Raw genomic sequence first — 17544 nt, 5'->3', positions numbered from 1 at the left:
CGAGGCTGCAGTGAGCCGTGATCATGCCACTGCACTGCAGTCTGGGTGACAGAGTGAGACCCTGTCTCAAAAAAAAAAGGTAAAACCAGTTTGGGGTAAAAACACTTTCCAGACATTTTCTATCAATAAGTGCATGTACACTTTTAAAAAATATGAATTATATTACATACATTATTCAGAAACTGGCTTTTAAAATCTAATGGTGTTTCATAGCCAGAATTCCAAGTCAATATATATAAGGTTGTCTCATTTAATGGTTGCAAAGTATTCTACAGTATGAACAGAATAGTATTTATTAGATCAGTTCCCTATTGATGGACATTTTTGTTGCTTCAGTTTTTTACTATGTTGACAGATGCTGCACTATCCTTACACACCTTTGTGCACACACATGCTAGGATGTCTGTAGGATAAATTCCTACAAGTGGAATTGCTAGGTCAAAAGGTGTTTGCATTAACATTGGTAGAACCCTCAAATTCTCACCCCCTAAGATTGTATCATTTATGCTCACAACCAAAGAGAGACTATTAAGGCCATTCATTATTACCTCTCTGCGCTTGGCTTCATTCTTCCTGTATTTGTTGAAGCAGTGGCACAGGATGTTCCCACAGCAGCAAGCCACGTGCACTAGAGGGCCCTCTTTGCCCAGGCTCAAGCCAGACGACACTGCCAGCACCAAGGTGATGGTTTTGATAACCAGAGTCCACTTACCCAAATAGCCCCTAATAATGAAACCACTCAAGATAGTTTTTATCTGCAGGTTAAACACAGAAAGATTGAATATAGACTAAGGAAGTCAACAAGGCTAAGAAGCAAAAATCTGGACCTCATTATAGAAACTGCACCTTTTGAATAAGTGACATATAAATGCTTGACCTACAGTGATCCCTGTTTGGAAGGGAGCCCAGGAGCCCAAGAAAGCAAGAACTGTTCTGCTTTCATGTTCTCCCTCTTTTTAGGGGGAGGGGAGTGATAGCTGGGCAAGGATGTATTGTAAGTATGAGAGTGTGCATATATGAAGGAGGAGCTGGAGAGGGAGGGATAGGTGTTTTCCTCGTGTTACAACGTGGTAGCCCAAGAGGCATGTTTTGAGAGGACAAGGCTAATGTCCCTGAAACAACCTTAAAGGTTAGGTATAGTCTTGATTCCCTGGCTTAAAAAAGAATTGTGACTTATTACCTGGTCAGGAAACAGGGAAGGGCAAAGTCATCCTGGTAACCTAAGTCTCAGTATCTTCAGTCACTGTCAAACAATCTAAGCCAAAAGTAGTTAGAAACAGGGTTTTAACCACCCCATGTAGCCTAAATCATATTGTGGGAAAGGTGCCAAATGATTTTCTTTCTTTTGCCCTGAAAAAGCTGACAATAACACTGCTTTTTCAGGTCAGAATCTTGGGATATACTCTGGAAGCTTTTTGGATAGGGAACAGGGGAAGTTTTCCAGAGCCTGGCTCAACAGGAACCCTCAGGAGGGTAAGAATCAACTCCCTTTAATTTCCAGGTAGCCGAGGCTGAGAGGGACTTGTGGAAAGACCTAGGTCTTAGATGGCCTCAGGATCTGATCCTGTTTAACATTCATCAAATTGTGGTATGTGCTGGAATACATATTAAGAGATTTTAACCAAAAAGTATTCGTACTGTAACCATTTATAAACCATTTTAAGAGACTCACCTCAGGGATTCCAGAGCCACAGGCATAAGGCGCAAACACCTTGACAAGAGATACGGCAAGGAAGGCAAATAGGAGAGCCCAGAGGACGTATATGAAATAATTGACTATGTAGGCAAAGGCTCCCTGGAACAGGGGGAAAAAGAAGCTTGTTTTAGCCTAGACAGCTTCAGTGAGACATGCAGCTCTTCTGAGTAATGTTTTTTCAGGAAAAAAAGTCCAAAAAAAAAAACACACCAAGATTAAATTGTTCAATACTTTTCTTTCTGAATTGTCAACTACTGAAACACTGTCAGGCCACTTAGTACTGAAAATGAGATGCTTTGCTACACCCAAAGGAAATTTACCATGGATTCTAAGGATGAACAAGGAAAAGAGCAAACTGAAAACCTTGAAACAAAATTCTCTTTCTATATGACTGCTTTGATGGGTTTTGTAGTCAAATATATATGATTCCATGTCATTTTACCAAGAGTCTTAAGAGCACCCCCCCAGCTTTTTTGGAATGGCTGAACTTTGGCTTCATATCTGAAGTGAAGAGCAGATCTAAAGTTCCACTAAATTCACCTTTGGCTACCTACCTTGGTGTCAAATTCTCATAGTTTATAGTAACAAAATTTTGGGTGTTTGGCTTTTTTCTTTGCTTTTTAAAATTTTTTTATTATATGTATTTAAGGTGTACAACATGATGTTTTTTATATATATACACATAGTGAAATTGTTACTACATTGAAATAAACTTACATGCATATCACCTTCCATAGTTACCTTTCTTTGTATGTGTGGTAAGAGCATCTAAAATCTACTCTTAGCAAATTTTTAGTATATAGCATTATTAACCCTACTGTACATTAGCTCTCTAGACTTATTCACCCTACCTCACTGCAAATGTGTACCCTTTGGTCCACTTCTCCCCATTTCCTCCTCCTCCATGCCCCAGGTAACCACCATTCTGCTCTCTGGTTCTGTTTACTCAACTTTCTTTTTTAGAGTCCATATATAACTACATCTTCAAGAAAATTTTGGTACCACAGACTCAGGAACAACCATATAAGTAGAAAGTTTCGGATCCTGGTGGTACCAGATATAAATAAATAAAATGGAAACAACTATTTTTTAAAATGGAAAGAATATACTTTTTGAGACTATTCCCCTGTGATAAATGAAGCATGCCACAAAAGAAATCTAGCTTTGACCAGCAGGAAAGATTCATCCATATTAAAGGGCCTGCAAATAGTCATGTCTTACAAAAAAAGCAATTTTGATTAGGAAGTTATGCTTGCTGGTAGAAATATTAGGAATTGCAACTCACTCAACTTACATAAAATACAAAACCCAATGGACTTTTGACTCTTCAAAACACAAAACACTATTAAAGTAACTCACTGACCTAGACAAAGAGAACCAGAATGCTCAGGTTTTTTCTGAGTTGTAAATTTGACACAGGTTTTCCATTATCTTAGGCCCTCAGAGGAACACATGATTGCTATTTCTTTGCCTTTCCAATGTAGCTAAGGAGGAAGAAGACTGCAGAGATAGGAAACAAAGAGGGTAAGGGACTGAAAGGAAAAGTAACTCAAACTGGCCAGAGGCAGAGACCAGGAGGCCAATTTACTGGCATTTGGAGAAGGCTTCTTAAAACCTAGAGGAGGCCGAGGCGGGCGGATCACGAGGTCAAGAGATCAAGACCATCCTGGCTAACATGGTGAAACCCTGTCTCTACTAAAAATACAAAAAAATTAGCCGGGCGTGGTAGCGGGTGCCTGTAGTCCCAGCTACTTGGGAGGCTGAGGCAGGGGAATGGCATGAACCCGGGAGGCGGAGCTTGCAGTGAGCTGAGATCGCACCACTGCACTCCAGCCTGGGTGACAGAGTGAGACTCCGTCTCAAAAAACAAACAAACAAACAAAAACCAAAACCTAGAGGACTCTTTCCCCAGGGAAGGATTTCGTTCATAAAAAGAAGAGCCAGAGAAATTTGTCACTACAGCAAATCTCAAGCTCCAGTTTGAAAGTAACTGTTGGAATGCTTACACACATACAGCTATAAAGGGGCAGCATGAGGCAGCCCTGCAGTGATAGAACAGTTCTAAATCTTGACTGTGGTGGTGCTTAAACAAATGTCCACATGGGATAAAATGGCAATGAACTACATGCATGCACACATACACACACACACAAATACATACATAAATCAATGTGTGTAAAACTGGTGAACTAAAGCCTGTGGATTGTACCTATGTCAATTTCCTGGTTTTGCTATGGTACTACAGTTATGCAAGCTGTTGCCATTGAGGGAGGGAAGGCTGGGGGAAGGGTACTGAGGACCTCCTTGTACATTGTTTTGCAACTTCCTATGAATCTGTAATTACTTTTTTGTGTGTGTGTGTGTGACAGGATCTCACTCCATTGCCCAGGTTGGAGTGCAGTGGCACTATCATTGCTCACTACAGCCTGGATCTCCTGGGTTCAGGGAATCCTCCCACCTCACCTTCTGAGTAGCTGGGACTATAGGTGGTTGCTACCACGCCCAGTTTTTTTATTTTTAGACACAGGGGTCTCGCTATATTGCCCAGGCTGGCCTCAAACTCCTGGCCCTGAGGGATCCTCCCTCCTCAGCCTCCCAAAGTGCTGGGATTACAGGCATGAGGCACACTTCACTCAGTCCTTCGAGGAGAGGATTTGTTTTTTTTGTTTTTTTTTTGAGATAGAGTCTTTCTCTGTCACCCAGGCTGGAGTGCAGTGGTGCGATCACGGCTCACTGCAACCTCCGCCTCCCAGGTTCAAGTGATTCTCCTGCCTCAGCCTCCCGAGTAGCTGGGATTACAGGCACTCACCACCACACCTGGCTAATTTATTTATATATATGGGGTTTTCTGTTTGTTTTTTTGTTTTTTTTTTAGTAGAGACAAGGTTTCACCATGTTGGCCAGGCTGGTCTCAAACCCTTGACCTCAGGTGATCCACCCACCTCGGCCTCCCAAAGTGCTGGGATTACAGGCCACCACACCTGGCCGATTATGTTTAAAATAAAAGAATCCCCCCAAAAGCAAGGGAAATACACAAACACACACACACACACACACACACACACTCTCTCTCTCTCTCTCTCTCTCTCACCCACCCTAAGTTGTAGGACTTCTCAAACTTTTCTACCTAAGTTCTCCTAATCTAGGAGAGAGTAAACAAAGGCATCAGAGTGTGGGACAGGGTACCCGGGAGCAGAGCTGAAAGATTTTTTTTTTTTTCTTAACAAGTATGAAATTTTACATTCCATTTTTAAATGATTATTTACACATAAGTTTTGAAAAAAATTCCAAATATTCAGGAAAAAGTAATGCTCTGGGAAGGCAAATAATGTTTGTCCTATAGTTTCACCTACCCTCTGGCACGCTGACCTTACACTAGTTTGAGAAGCATAGACCTAAACTCTCTCAAACATACAGCATGTATCTATCCCTTTTATTGAACCCTTTACCTAAGCCAATATGCATAGTCATATATGTATATAAACACTCCTATTTCTATCTTTATTCTTTTCCTATCCTCCTTTTCCCTGGACTGTTTGTATTTGTGTATGTGTGTGCACATGCCACCTCAAATTGTTTGTAGACCAAGGAGGGTAATATAAATGTTTAAAAGTACAAACATACATCCTAGTCTTGTTTCCCTCACTAACAAAATAGATGAGTAGTGAACCAAGATGGTACCTGTCTTTGTTGGCAGAAGTCAGGGTGGAATTGGGAGTTGGGAGTTTTTTGCTTTGTGTGCTTTTGTTTTCAGTGGGAGAGATCAAACATATAACTGAGTGGTAAAAGAAAGGTAAGGAACTGAAAAATAAGCAAAGTTACCTTGGCATCAAAAAACATATGCTAGGCCAAGCACAGTGGCTCGTGCCTGTAATCTCAGCATTTTGGAAGGCCAAGGCAGGAGGGTCACTTGAGCCAAAGAGTTCGAGACCAGCCTAGGCAACATAGTAAGACTTCATTTTTACAAAATAAATAAATAAATAAATAAATTATCTAGGTGTGGTGGTGCACTCCTTTAGTCCCAGCTACTCCTGAGGAGGACTGGTGGGAGGATTGCTTGAGACTAGGAGGTTGAGGCTGCAGTGGTGAGCTATGGTCATGTCACTGTACTCCAGCCTGGGTGACAGGGAAAGACCCTGTCTCAAGAAAAAAAAAAAAAATATGCTAGAAGACAAGGACAAATGAAAATATTGATTTGATTACAAAATGGGATGATAGGCAATTTTATTCCTGGGTTTCTGTTACTTTGACATGGAATGCATTGTACTTTTTTCAATGTTCTAATGCAGTGCTCAGGGAAAATCACTTTTCGAATCTATATGCATAAACACATTTTTAACCTACTCCGTCCTTCATTAGAAATTATAGCTCACCTGTTGGCTGCCTCTGACACTTCTCTTGAAATTATTAGAAAAAGAGAAATTCAGTCACACTATGTACTAGTACCTAAGAAGAAACACCAGGCTTATTAAAGCAAACAAAAAACCATTTTAAACACATGCGTCAAATGACTCCACACATCAGCAGAGATGGAAATAGAGCTGCGCTTAAACCACAGAGAAAGTCAGCTGGTACTGGTTCCCTTTTCTGTGGAAAGGAAAATAAAGGAAGATTCCGCAATTGCTGTGAGCACAGTATAAGAAATAAAATAAATGTAAGAATAAAAGTCAATAGCTCATAAAACATCACTACATGTTACCTCATCTGTGCTGATGATAAGCTGGGACCAACTATTCCACTCTGGACATTCGTCTCTCTCTTCAAAGGTGACATGCTCAGAGTTCCAGCAACAATGTTCATGGTTAAACCAGAATCCCCCTGTGCATATACCTTCTTTTAAGTCTGTCATCCAGTGAGCAGAGATGTCTATCAAACCAGCTAACGAACCTGAATTGTGGGGAGGGAGGGAAACGCCAAAGTTAAACTGAATCTCGGAAACTGTTCTTTGGTCATCAGAATAAGCTTTGTCAGAGAGAATGAGGGGAAAGGAATCAAAGTAACAGATGAACACATACTTCCGCATTCCACCTGTAACCTCTTTCTCATTGTGTGTTTGCTTGATTTTCATTTATTATCTCTGCACTAAACACTGCCATCTGTGGAATTTCTATATAGAAGGGACTTAGGGAAAGCAAAATGGTTAAGTGGGAGCAAGGGTCTAGTGGGCCTGTCTTTAAGCTGAACTAACAGGGCAAAAACACTATTTTGAGTTCAACTTTATGAATACTGATCCATAAAGAGTCAAGTTTATTAAAGATTCTTTTATCCTCACATATATATGTATATACGTATATATATATGTATATACGTATATATATATGTATATATACATATATATATACGTATATATACATATATATATATACACACACAAGATTCAGAATATGTGAATTGCCCAACATTGAGGAATATTCTATGATGTTTATTTGAGATTGCTTAGAGAGGAGAGTTGATGAAGATTATGGGGAGAAGGGCAGGATTGTGCTCCATGGAGAAGGGAATTTGAGCAATGGCAGGAAGGCATTCTAGGCTAAAGGAGCTGAATTTATCAAAGCACAAACTGTGATGTGCATCGAAGGTGAGATGAAGCTATAGACATGTTGAAGCCTCCTGAACCTAGGACATGAACATCCTGAAGTTTTCTTACTGAGAAAGAGCAAACAGTATTATACACAGAACATTCACCAAAGAAAATGATGGGGAAATGGAATCGTGAACTGGGGACTTACGCACTGTGGCTAATAGACTGATAGGGTTAAGACAGTTATAGTAATTTAGATTCTGGCCTTCTCATCATTTCTGTCATCCAGATGAAGAAACTCTGGCATAAAGAAATCAAATGGCCCAGAATCATGCTTTAGGGAAATAGTAAAGCCATCACAAAATTCACAGCCCCTGAATATCCAGACTGTTCCAGCATTCAGACACACTGCTTCTATTGTTGCTCTCCAGTGCTTAAAAACAAAATACCCTGTGTGTACAAGGGAAAGGAAAATATTCACTGACCACCTAGTGACAAGAAATACATTAAAAAGTTGAGGATATTATGCCTACATTCCAACAGGTGGGAGGCCATGTCATGTGTATGTTTTGGTAGGTGCTAAAAGTGTTAACACAGGTTACTTACATACTTGAAGAATCTAGTCAAATCTAACACATTGTTTGACACCTACTCTTGGTCACTCCGGTCCACAATATTCTCTGCCTTCTAACTCTTACTGCCTGGATTCAGAAAAATTACCATGATGTTATACAGTTTGGCTTATTCTCTGGTTGTCTCACGTGTGCATGTCTTATTTCACCTAACACTGGTACCCTCAATCCTGTCTCCTCCTTCTACCTCTCCTCCTCCCCAGAGTCAGTTCTTTCTTCTCTGGTTACAAATTTTATTAGGTTTCCCCTACCCTGAAGAATAAAATAATAAAATGCTGTCCCTCGTCCTTGTTATCATTTCAAGCCTTTACCCTTCCTCTCTCTCCTGTTTTGATACCAAAACTTCTACAGTGGTTGCCTTCTCTTGAAATCTATTAGGTTGGTGCAAAAGCAATTGCGGTTTTCGCCATTAAAAGTAATGCAATTACTTTTGCACAAACCAAATAGATTTATCTCCTAATATTTTTCTGAGATGGCTTTTCAAGGTAATTGCTGTGTTCCTAACTGCTAGGTCATATAATCTTTTCTCAGCCATCTTCCTTCTCCTCAGCCTCTCTGCAATACTTAGCATTACAGACCACCCGCTCTATTATTAGGCAGCTCCAAACAGCCAGACCATGTTCTCTCTCCTGTAAGAGCCAGAAGGGGCAGAGTTAACACCCTAGGCCATGGGTTGGCAAACTATAGCCCAAAGACCAAATCCTGCCTGTCTCCTATTTTTGCAAATAAAGTTTTTCTGGTCCTAGCTAGGCTCGTTTGTTTACCTATTGTCTATGGCTGCTTTCGTGCCACATCAGCAGAATGGAGTGGGTGCTAGAGAGAACACTTGGCCCACAAATCCTAAAATATTTACTATCTGGCTCCTTTACAGCAGAAGTTTGCCAATCCCTGCCCTAGACAATTTTTTAAAACCCAGCTATAGATAAGCCATTCCTCATTTGCTACAGTCACATTCTACTCCATGGCTCATGAATTATTCTCTCTAGGTAACGGCAGCAGCAGCAGCATTAACAACTGTCTGCTGTGCTTAATAAGTGCTATTATGTGCTATATCTCATTTAATCCTTACAGCAAACTTCTAACATAGGGACTTTGATTATCACCATTTTACAGATCAGTAAACTAAGGCTTCCAGGGGTTAAGAAACTTGCTCAAAGCCACAAAACTAGCAAGTGGTGGGGCTTGGATTCAAATCCAGGCAGCCTAAAACTAGAGCCTCTACTTGCTGTTAACTATCACTGTACACCTTCCACCTCCAGGTTTCCACCTAACTTCTCTTTCAGCTCAAGATTACAGATTTGCCTAGGCCCTATCCTTTAATGCCATAAGGACACACCTCTTACCATCTCTACCTAGTGTCCTTGGCCCTCTCCTCCACCCACCTGGTGAGAAACCTTCTTGGGAACTTGGCTGAAAGCTGTATTTGTACAGTAAGTATACCATTTTTAGTGAGACTGTATATTATATGGAGTGGCAGGGAGGTTGACGGAGTTTATAGGGCAAGGTGGCACCATTCCACCCCCAGCCACTATGAAAGAATGAGATCATAAGCTTCTTGGGAGTATGAGCCATATCTTACATGCTTTTCTGCATCACCAAATGAGAGAGTAGTTGTTTAAGAAACACCCACAAAATGTCTCAGGAAGTCCTCTTCCACATCTTATCTCCTAAAACCCATGCAGTATGTATTAAAAAAAAAACAAAAACTGTCTCCAACAGAAGGGCTTTTCCTCAAAATAAGCACCAAAGGGCTAACATCACCTTAAAATGGATACATTATTTTATAGTGTACAAAATGCATTTAAATGCATTTCCTCATTTATTCAAGGTAAGAATTGCAGGTATTAGTACCCTTTACAGATGGGGACATCGAGCTTCTACAAGATTCACCAGCAATTCATTTAAGGTAGAAAAATAGGAAAACACAGCACCTGACTCAGCTCAGGACTTACGGGAGAGACATACCACAATTTTAGGAGATTTGTTTTGAAAACTAACAGTTTACCATACCTGATAAAAGCCCAATAAGGAGCATCAACAACCAGCCGGAAAAAGCATCACTCACACTGTGAATTAAGGCCCATGTTGACTCTTTGCTTTTATTGGTAATCTAGGGGAAAACGAGAAAACATTGGTACACTCTACACACACCCTTTTTTCACTTAAAAACTGTTCAACAAAGAAATACAAAGACAAATCACTGGAGAATAGAGACCAATTTAGAGCTACTTTTCACATAATCTTTAGCTGAACCAGTTTCACTAACAACTTTGAGGTTTACTGAAACCCCACCTTCATCTACAGCATTGTAATGCCCACAAGTCCCTTATTCAGAGCTTCCTCCCAAGCCACTCATTTCTTATAGCATCAACTTGTTTTGCTTATTGCAGTGGTATCTTTCTGTCCTGGACATCAGATATTCCAAGGGTAATCTCTTGACTCACAGCAAATAGTTTCAATGTTTTTCAAAGAATAAATAAACACAGGCTTATTTGAGTGATAAAAGTACAAATTGAGGCTTACTACCTACCAGGGGGCTGTGGTTCAGGTCAGGCAAATTCCCAGACTTCATCCCACAAACCCCTAATTGTACAGTGGTCACCGATACTAAGTGATAGCAACGATGTATCTCTTTTCATTTTCAACAACCTGCTGGTAACATCAAGGCTATCAGGAGGTGCAGAAAGTTTTATCTTTTAAGTCCTAGACTTGACAATTTAACCCTTCAGGGCCTACATTTTAAAAATCAACATTCTGACAGTTTTGTCACTGGTACCTCCCCTTTCTCTGTACCTCTATTTCTTATCTTTGAAATGGCAACTTAGTTACCCCACCTTATCTACAGTAACGTCACAAACAATAAATTATTCTGAAAATTTCAAAAGCATTTTTTAAAATAGTTTTGACCTATGACTCTAAGTTTCCAATTTCAGTGCTGAAAAGGAACAAAGTTACATTTTTCCCTGTGACAGTGTTTCCCTTCTGATAATGAACAGTTAATGCTATAAAACAAAAAGCCCCCTTGGGCTATTTGATAAACACACTTTAACTGGTTTTGGATTACTAATTGGCATAATTTGCCTCAGATACAACCACTAATATAAAAGGAAGTGTGCACTTGTCATATCACAGGTGACTCTCATAATCCGGATAACATGTTGAATATGCAACTGATGACAAACTGGTAAATTACAGATGGCAGAAATTCTAAAGCCCACCTGATGAATTGATACATACGATAGAAAGAATATGTGTATATGTTCCCAAATGGCAGAAATCTTATGAAAAACATGAAATGCTTTATAGTGATCAACTTGTCGAGTTGTGACAAGAAAACTCGGTGGAATCACCAAATATCCAAGGATTAAGAAGGAATTTCTCAAAACCTGTACTTGGGGCAACCTGACTCCTGGGTTCAGGTGGTCGTGAGAAAACCAGTCAGGAGCTGGAAAGGCTTAAGAATGAAAGGCAATCTTCACCTCACTACTCAAGAGATTTGCTTGGTTCTAAGAGGAGGAAATCATGAACTTGGGAGAGAATGGGACAGCTTAAAAAATCCCATTTCAAATCTGGAGTCCAAGCAGAAATAGTAAGAAAGAAAAAAAAAATTATACCTATTGTGGGTTGAAGAAGTGACTCACCAGAAGACCACCTACTGAGAATCTCTGGGGTTGGACACCTATTTTTTAAATAAGCTCTCCACGTGGCCCTTATACAAACCAGAAATTGTGATTCCCTAATTTAAATGATACACAGCAACAAGTTAAAGGCAAATGACCTTGGCAAGTCTCTCTGATAAATTTTCACAGTATTTCAAAAAGAGAAAAGTGGGGAAATTCTCTTGCTAAATTCAAAAGAACCTGTGCCATAGCCATAAGTACCATGTATTACCTATCACATTAAGTTAATGTCCCCAGTTTGAATTTAACTGGTCTTGTGGTTTTGTTGGAGTTGAAAGCATAAGTTTACTTTGGTTTTATGGTTGTACAAGAGCAATAATCACAAGGAGTTTACTTTGTATGCTTCAGTAAACACTAGGGCTCTGAGAGTTTTTTCTTTTATTCCTTTAACAGAAAACCATTTACTTTTCTTAGTTATGAATATCCTGCATTAAGGAAAAAACCATAAAAGAGAGATGATATGGGAAAGGAAGATCTTTGACATTTATTTTGCCACCTTCCTCCAAGTTTGTTTTCACCTCTCTTCAGAGGCATTTATATCCCTTTTTGCTGTGAGGATCCTTTTTGACTATTTACTATAGTAAGATAAATCATTAAATACAATTTTTAAAATTTAGGATAAAAATTATGTGCAAGCACCAACATGGCACATGTATACATATGTAACAAACCTGCACATTGTGCACATGTACCCTAGAAGTTAAAGTATAATAAAAAAATTATGTGCAAGATGTCTTTAAAAATAAATTTAAAAATGAAACCCTATATTGCCAAAAGAAACCAGATTCAGTCACATCCAGGGCTAAAGAAAGGAAAGAATAGAAAGAATATGTATCTTCAATTTCTTCCCCTGTATTTCCTAATACTCACCCATGTGCCATCTTTTGTCTTACCTCTCGGTGCCTATCCCGGTCTCGAGACTTCTCTCTCACCCAATCAATTGTATTGAAATCATCATAGGTCCCTACACCAGGGATTGGCTCCTCCAAGAAGTCCATGATCCTATTTGAAGAACCTATTCCTCCACCATTGTACGACTTGTCCTCTGTATTGAACAAGAAACAGACATTAGTACTTCAGAAACTCTTAACATTTTTAATACGTTCCTTTTGGTTCCAAAAGGCGGGCCCTTAAACTATCGGATGACTACAGTTGGGGTTGATAAAGAAATACAGTCACCTGGTAGGAACATCCATTACATTCAGAGGTTTCTGTGGTGTAGGCACAAAATGATGAGTGGCTAAAGGCAGTGTGAATGGAAAGCAACAGATGAGAGTGACAGTACAAAGAGAGACAAGAGTTGATGTGCAATGGGAAAGGATTTATGAAACAAAAGACAAAAACGAGGTAGGAGCAGCTTAGGTATTTCAGTTTATGGAAGGGAGACAAAAGGGTCAAAGGCACTTGCAGCCATAACACATCAAGAACCATTTTACATTTATAAGGCAATAATTCAATCCTATGAAGTGGTTTTTGCCTGACTGGGGACTCCAAATAAAGCACGTGGGCCTCTTCACGAGTTAAGTTGGCTGGAATGTACAAATTTCCCTTCAATAGGTATAAGACTTGATCTCTGATGTAACAGGCTTGTAGGAACTCTAAGTATGTCAGCACAGTCTAAAATTTACCAGCAGAGATTCAAAGAACAGAGTATGATTCAGTGATGAAATGTCCCTCCCTGATCCTTCAACTGGAATAAACATATCCACCTGCCCACCCATCACAGTCCCTTATCTACTTTGCTTTGGGTACTTCTATTACAATTACTTTTGTGCATGCTTTATCTTCCTTTCTAGACTACAAGCTCTTTGCTGGTAGCCTGATATCTGATTCATCATTCCCTTCTCTACAGTGTCTAGCACATATCCAAGAATCAGTAAATATCAGCTGAACCAAAATTTGTTTGATGAACGGTGGGAATGGGGGAGAAAGTTTTAAACTCACAAGCTATACTCACACAAGGCTTAAACTTGATCAAAATATTTCAGCAACATCATCTGATGGAATAAGATTTTGCTATTAAACACAAAATACAAAACAGTACTGAGGAATCTATGCAAATGCACACTGGGGAAAAGTGCAGAGTAATGCCATCATTTAATTCACCCAGCCAAAGCTCACATTTGCAGCACCAACCTTGGCAGGGACAAGGCTTCCTCCAGACTGTTTGGTAATGAATCCCTCTGCAGAGGAGGCCCAAGTGGGCCTGAGCTGACTCCCTCTCCTCCCATCTGCATCCCCATCTTCACTGTAAACTCCAAACAGACAACTTTAGCACTCTCATGGGGAAAGTTTGAAGGAACACCCCAAGCTGTACTTAAAATTGGTTTACCAATTATAAGTCTTCTGAATACCTAAGTCAGCATGCCTTTCACAGGCAAGGTGCACATTTGAAAGAAAAAGCTCTGCAGAGTCCAAATCATCTGTAGGGTGGGGGCGGGGTGGGGGTGGAGTGGAAAAGGTGAACAAGTTAATCTTAAAACCCCAACCAAAGTCCTTTCCGTATCTTCATTCGTACCTGACTGTAAAATGGATGGCTGCTGAATCACCAGCCCAGCATTTCCTATCATGTCAGTGTCATATCGATAAAGATGAAAGCTGGTGTGTTTCTTGAGAGCTTAGAGGGAAGAAGCCAGCTAGGAAATGAGGGCAGAAAGAGGATAAAGTATGTGTGTGTGGAGGTGGGGGAGGGCAAGCTGTTTCAATTCTCAAGTCCAATGCTGACATGAACACATGACACCAAACAACCAGATATTTACTTTTTAAGGCAGGTTAATGCTCCAGTTGAATTTGCTCTGGTTTAAGAGTTCTCCTTTCAGAAGGGGAAAAACAGGATTTTGTGAAACTGATTTTAAAAATCGTCTGATAGCTATCTAATGATACACTATATATCAAATGAGGCCCCCACCTTTAAGGATATTAAGGCAAAATGAAGATCTGCAACAGCTTCTAGCAGGAAAGAAAGAATCCTATTACATCACTAGGTAACATGAGCACCGCATCATCCTCCTTTGTAGTCTGGTTTCCTTAGAAACGCAATTGTCAGGCCCCTCTCAAAGAGCTGGCAGTGATTAGAATCCTAAACAGACTGCTTGCAATTCTCCAGACCCCCTGCTCCCGGGGGGCATGCTTCAGTCCTTGGTCGGGCTCAAGTCTGCTTACCTTCAATCACAGTTTTCTTTTTTTCTGCCTCAAGGAAGAAATAACCTTGGCAGCCCGCATTTGGTCATTTAGGTTGGGGAGCTTTTACAAAAGAAGCTCCAGTCTGAAGTGCTTTAGAAGGGCACTTGCTGCATTCTCTGCCTTTCACAGCAACAAACGCCACCTAAAGAACTACCAGTGTTCCCTGGCGGTCAGAATGTGATGTCACTGTTGGAGTCACGTGACCAGACCTTTGGACCAGCCTGGGAGAAAGGAAGATTTTTAACCGGGCACAGAAGCCTTAAAGATGTAGTCTCATCTAAACAAATGCCATCAAACTGGTAGCAGTCGGGTCAGCTCAGGAAACCTGGGTCCAGACAAGTCTTAGTCTTCATTTAACAGAAAGTCCAAGAAGGCAAAGTAGAAATATCCAAAAGAATTTAGAGTTACAGGGGTCCTAAGTATAAAAGGGAAAAAGGCAAATATAAAAAAAGGCATTTTAAAAAATACACTGGATAGCAACAACGTGGGTAAAGTCTCACAAACCTAATGCTGAGTGAAAGATACCAGACACAAAAATGCACATAACATTCATTACGATTCTATGCCTCTAAGTTCAAAAACAGGCAAGCAAGTTATATCATTTTAGAATACAAATGTAAGTGATTACATTTCAAAGAGAAGCAAGGAAATGGCAAAAGTAAAGACAGAAGCTACGCAAAGTAGAGGGCTGCCATGTGGGAGGGGCACATGGCAAGGGCAGGGCTTCTGGAATGCTGGTCATTTTTCTTGATCTGGGAGGTGGTTTACCTGAGTGTTCACTTAATAATTATTCTTTAAACTGTACACGTTTTATGCTTCTTTATGTACAAATAATAATTAAAGAAAAATGTGAAAAACTAAACTTCTTATGAACTTACTATACAAGGTCAGTTCTTTAACAGCACCTCATCACTTTGAAAACCCAGAGTATAGTCAAGAAAATGAGTTGTTTCTGGGTAGTAATGCTCTACGCAGAAAGCAACAACAACTCTGATACTCATTAATCCAATCTGGATGAAAGTAGCTATTTTAGCCTGACAACAAATTCACTATGATGTTTCCATGGTTTTAAAGGGTTGTGAAGGCTATTTTAAAGCAGGTCTTAATTAATTTTGCAATAAGGTCAGTCTGGTAAAGAAAAATAAAATTGCTATCTCCCAACTCCCTAAATTGGGAGGATTCCCTAAGGGAACCCAAAGGACAGCCACTGTTAAACATTAACCCAGTCACAGTGTGCTATAATAATTGGACCCTATGTGTAGAGCTTTGAAATGGTATTACTCGCATCAATTCTTAAGGTTCAATACACCCTGAAATGTTAATACAACAAAACCTTGTGAAATGTGAGGCACTGCATGGGACCTGAATGCTTTCAGTTCATCATTGTTATATTATCTCACTCACTTGATGAACTAATCTAGCATTAAGGAGGAGGATTGAAAATGAAGTGTCAACTGACTGTATTAAGTGGCCATGAGCTACATTGCTGTAAAAAGCAAAAACCATTTGTGGCCCAACTGTGACTGCCTTATTCGATTAAACTTTTAGAAAAGTACGTCTATCTCATTCAAAGAGGGTAATGTGCCCAACCTCTAAAGCCTCCTTCCAAGTTGTTCGTTAGTAAACACAATTTTACCTGTAACAGTATCTGAAGACCACTAAAGAATTCACTTATATTATCTAGTACGATTTACATTATCTATAAGATTATTTCACACTTTAGCAGCTATAGTATTTAGCAGTCGATTTAGCAAAGATACTATCTTTTTTGGTACATAAAAATGTATAGTTCTATGGATTGCATAGCTGGTGCCATGTTATTAACTTTTAATGAAAGTTCATGTGTTTTTCAAATGCTTTATCAGCACTTCCAAGAGAGGGACTTTTTTTTTTCATTCCATGTACAGTTACTTCCTTTGAGAACTAGAGGGCTGGTGGCTATGATTCAGTCCTCATACTAAAACAAGATTTAATTACAATTTAGATTAAGAAATGAGGCACCAGTATCAGAGTTTGACATGCTTTATTTCTTTTATTCTTTTCTACTCTCCATTCTTTCTCTGGCAAACTTGCCATCTTTAGTGTGTGTTCATTATACAGACTGCCCAGTGTAGGTCAATTGATATTATTGTGAAAATAAGATAAAGAAATTCTTACCAACTTTTAATGCATCCTATGATAAAAACACAATAATAGACTATTTTGAGATAAGCAGAATTCATTCTGAAACACTGATCTGACCAGATCATTTCCCAATTTTTACAATGCCAGTGGCCCCTACAGCAATATTTTGAAAACTTTTAGCACATGAAGACCTCTAAATGGTTAATTGACACAAGCACGTACTGTGAATTTAAAAATACTCATCATATTTTTAGAACAGGAAAAACAATATATTTTAAGATGTATAATAATGATGATGATGACAGCCATTGCTACTATTTTAGGTTTCATCAGTGAAAAGGTTTAATTTGTTCACACACTTTCATCAAGATATCTATAGCTGACTTGATGACAAACAGCTTAAGTCATTGGTCATATTCCACATCTAGCTGGTTTCTTTTCTTAGCATTTTTAAAACTTAGTAGAAAGAAAATAAATTTTTAAAAATTAACTGTCAAGAATGGCAGCAGAAATGATCTACCCATTAACTAATGATGCACAAAGTAACAAAATGCAAAAGGCTTTTCAAAAAAAACAATGCATTAAGAGCTAAGCTTCTGGCATGTAAATATGCTGCCAAGGAAGGCAGAGTAAAATTAAACAATGAGCCTACATATCAGGTTGGGGTACTTAGGTGAGTCTAGATTTTTGTCTCTATAAGAAAAAAAA

The 17544-nt window shown here is 39.4% G+C and overlaps 1 protein-coding gene across 4 annotated transcripts in view; it reads right to left on the bottom strand.

The window, feature by feature from the left end:
• The window catches only part of CLCN5 (chloride voltage-gated channel 5), a 162254-nt gene that overhangs the window by 16805 nt on the left and 127905 nt on the right, over positions 1-17544 (bottom strand). For 3 of the 4 annotated variants that reach the window (XR_010119611.1, XM_063634724.1, XM_055268041.2), the window contains exons 5-9: positions 12423-12574; positions 9860-9959; positions 6396-6583; positions 1673-1795; positions 549-755 (exon numbers count right to left, since the gene is read on the bottom strand). Coding sequence is in view for 3 of the 4 variants with exons in the window: in XM_063634724.1 (XP_063490794.1) it covers positions 549-755; positions 1673-1795; positions 6396-6583; positions 9860-9959; positions 12423-12574 (770 nt within the window). In the remaining variant the exon portion in view is untranslated. Of the gene's footprint in view, positions 1-548; positions 756-1672; positions 1796-6395; positions 6584-9859; positions 9960-12422; positions 12575-12708; positions 12722-17544 lie in introns of those variants that run through there. The other variant, XM_055268042.2, reaches the window with a different exon arrangement.

Source organism: Symphalangus syndactylus, chromosome X (genome assembly GCF_028878055.3).
Source record: "Symphalangus syndactylus isolate Jambi chromosome X, NHGRI_mSymSyn1-v2.1_pri, whole genome shotgun sequence".
Taxonomy (NCBI): domain Eukaryota; kingdom Metazoa; phylum Chordata; class Mammalia; order Primates; family Hylobatidae; genus Symphalangus; species Symphalangus syndactylus.
This window is presented reverse-complemented; position numbering and strand designations above follow the sequence as displayed.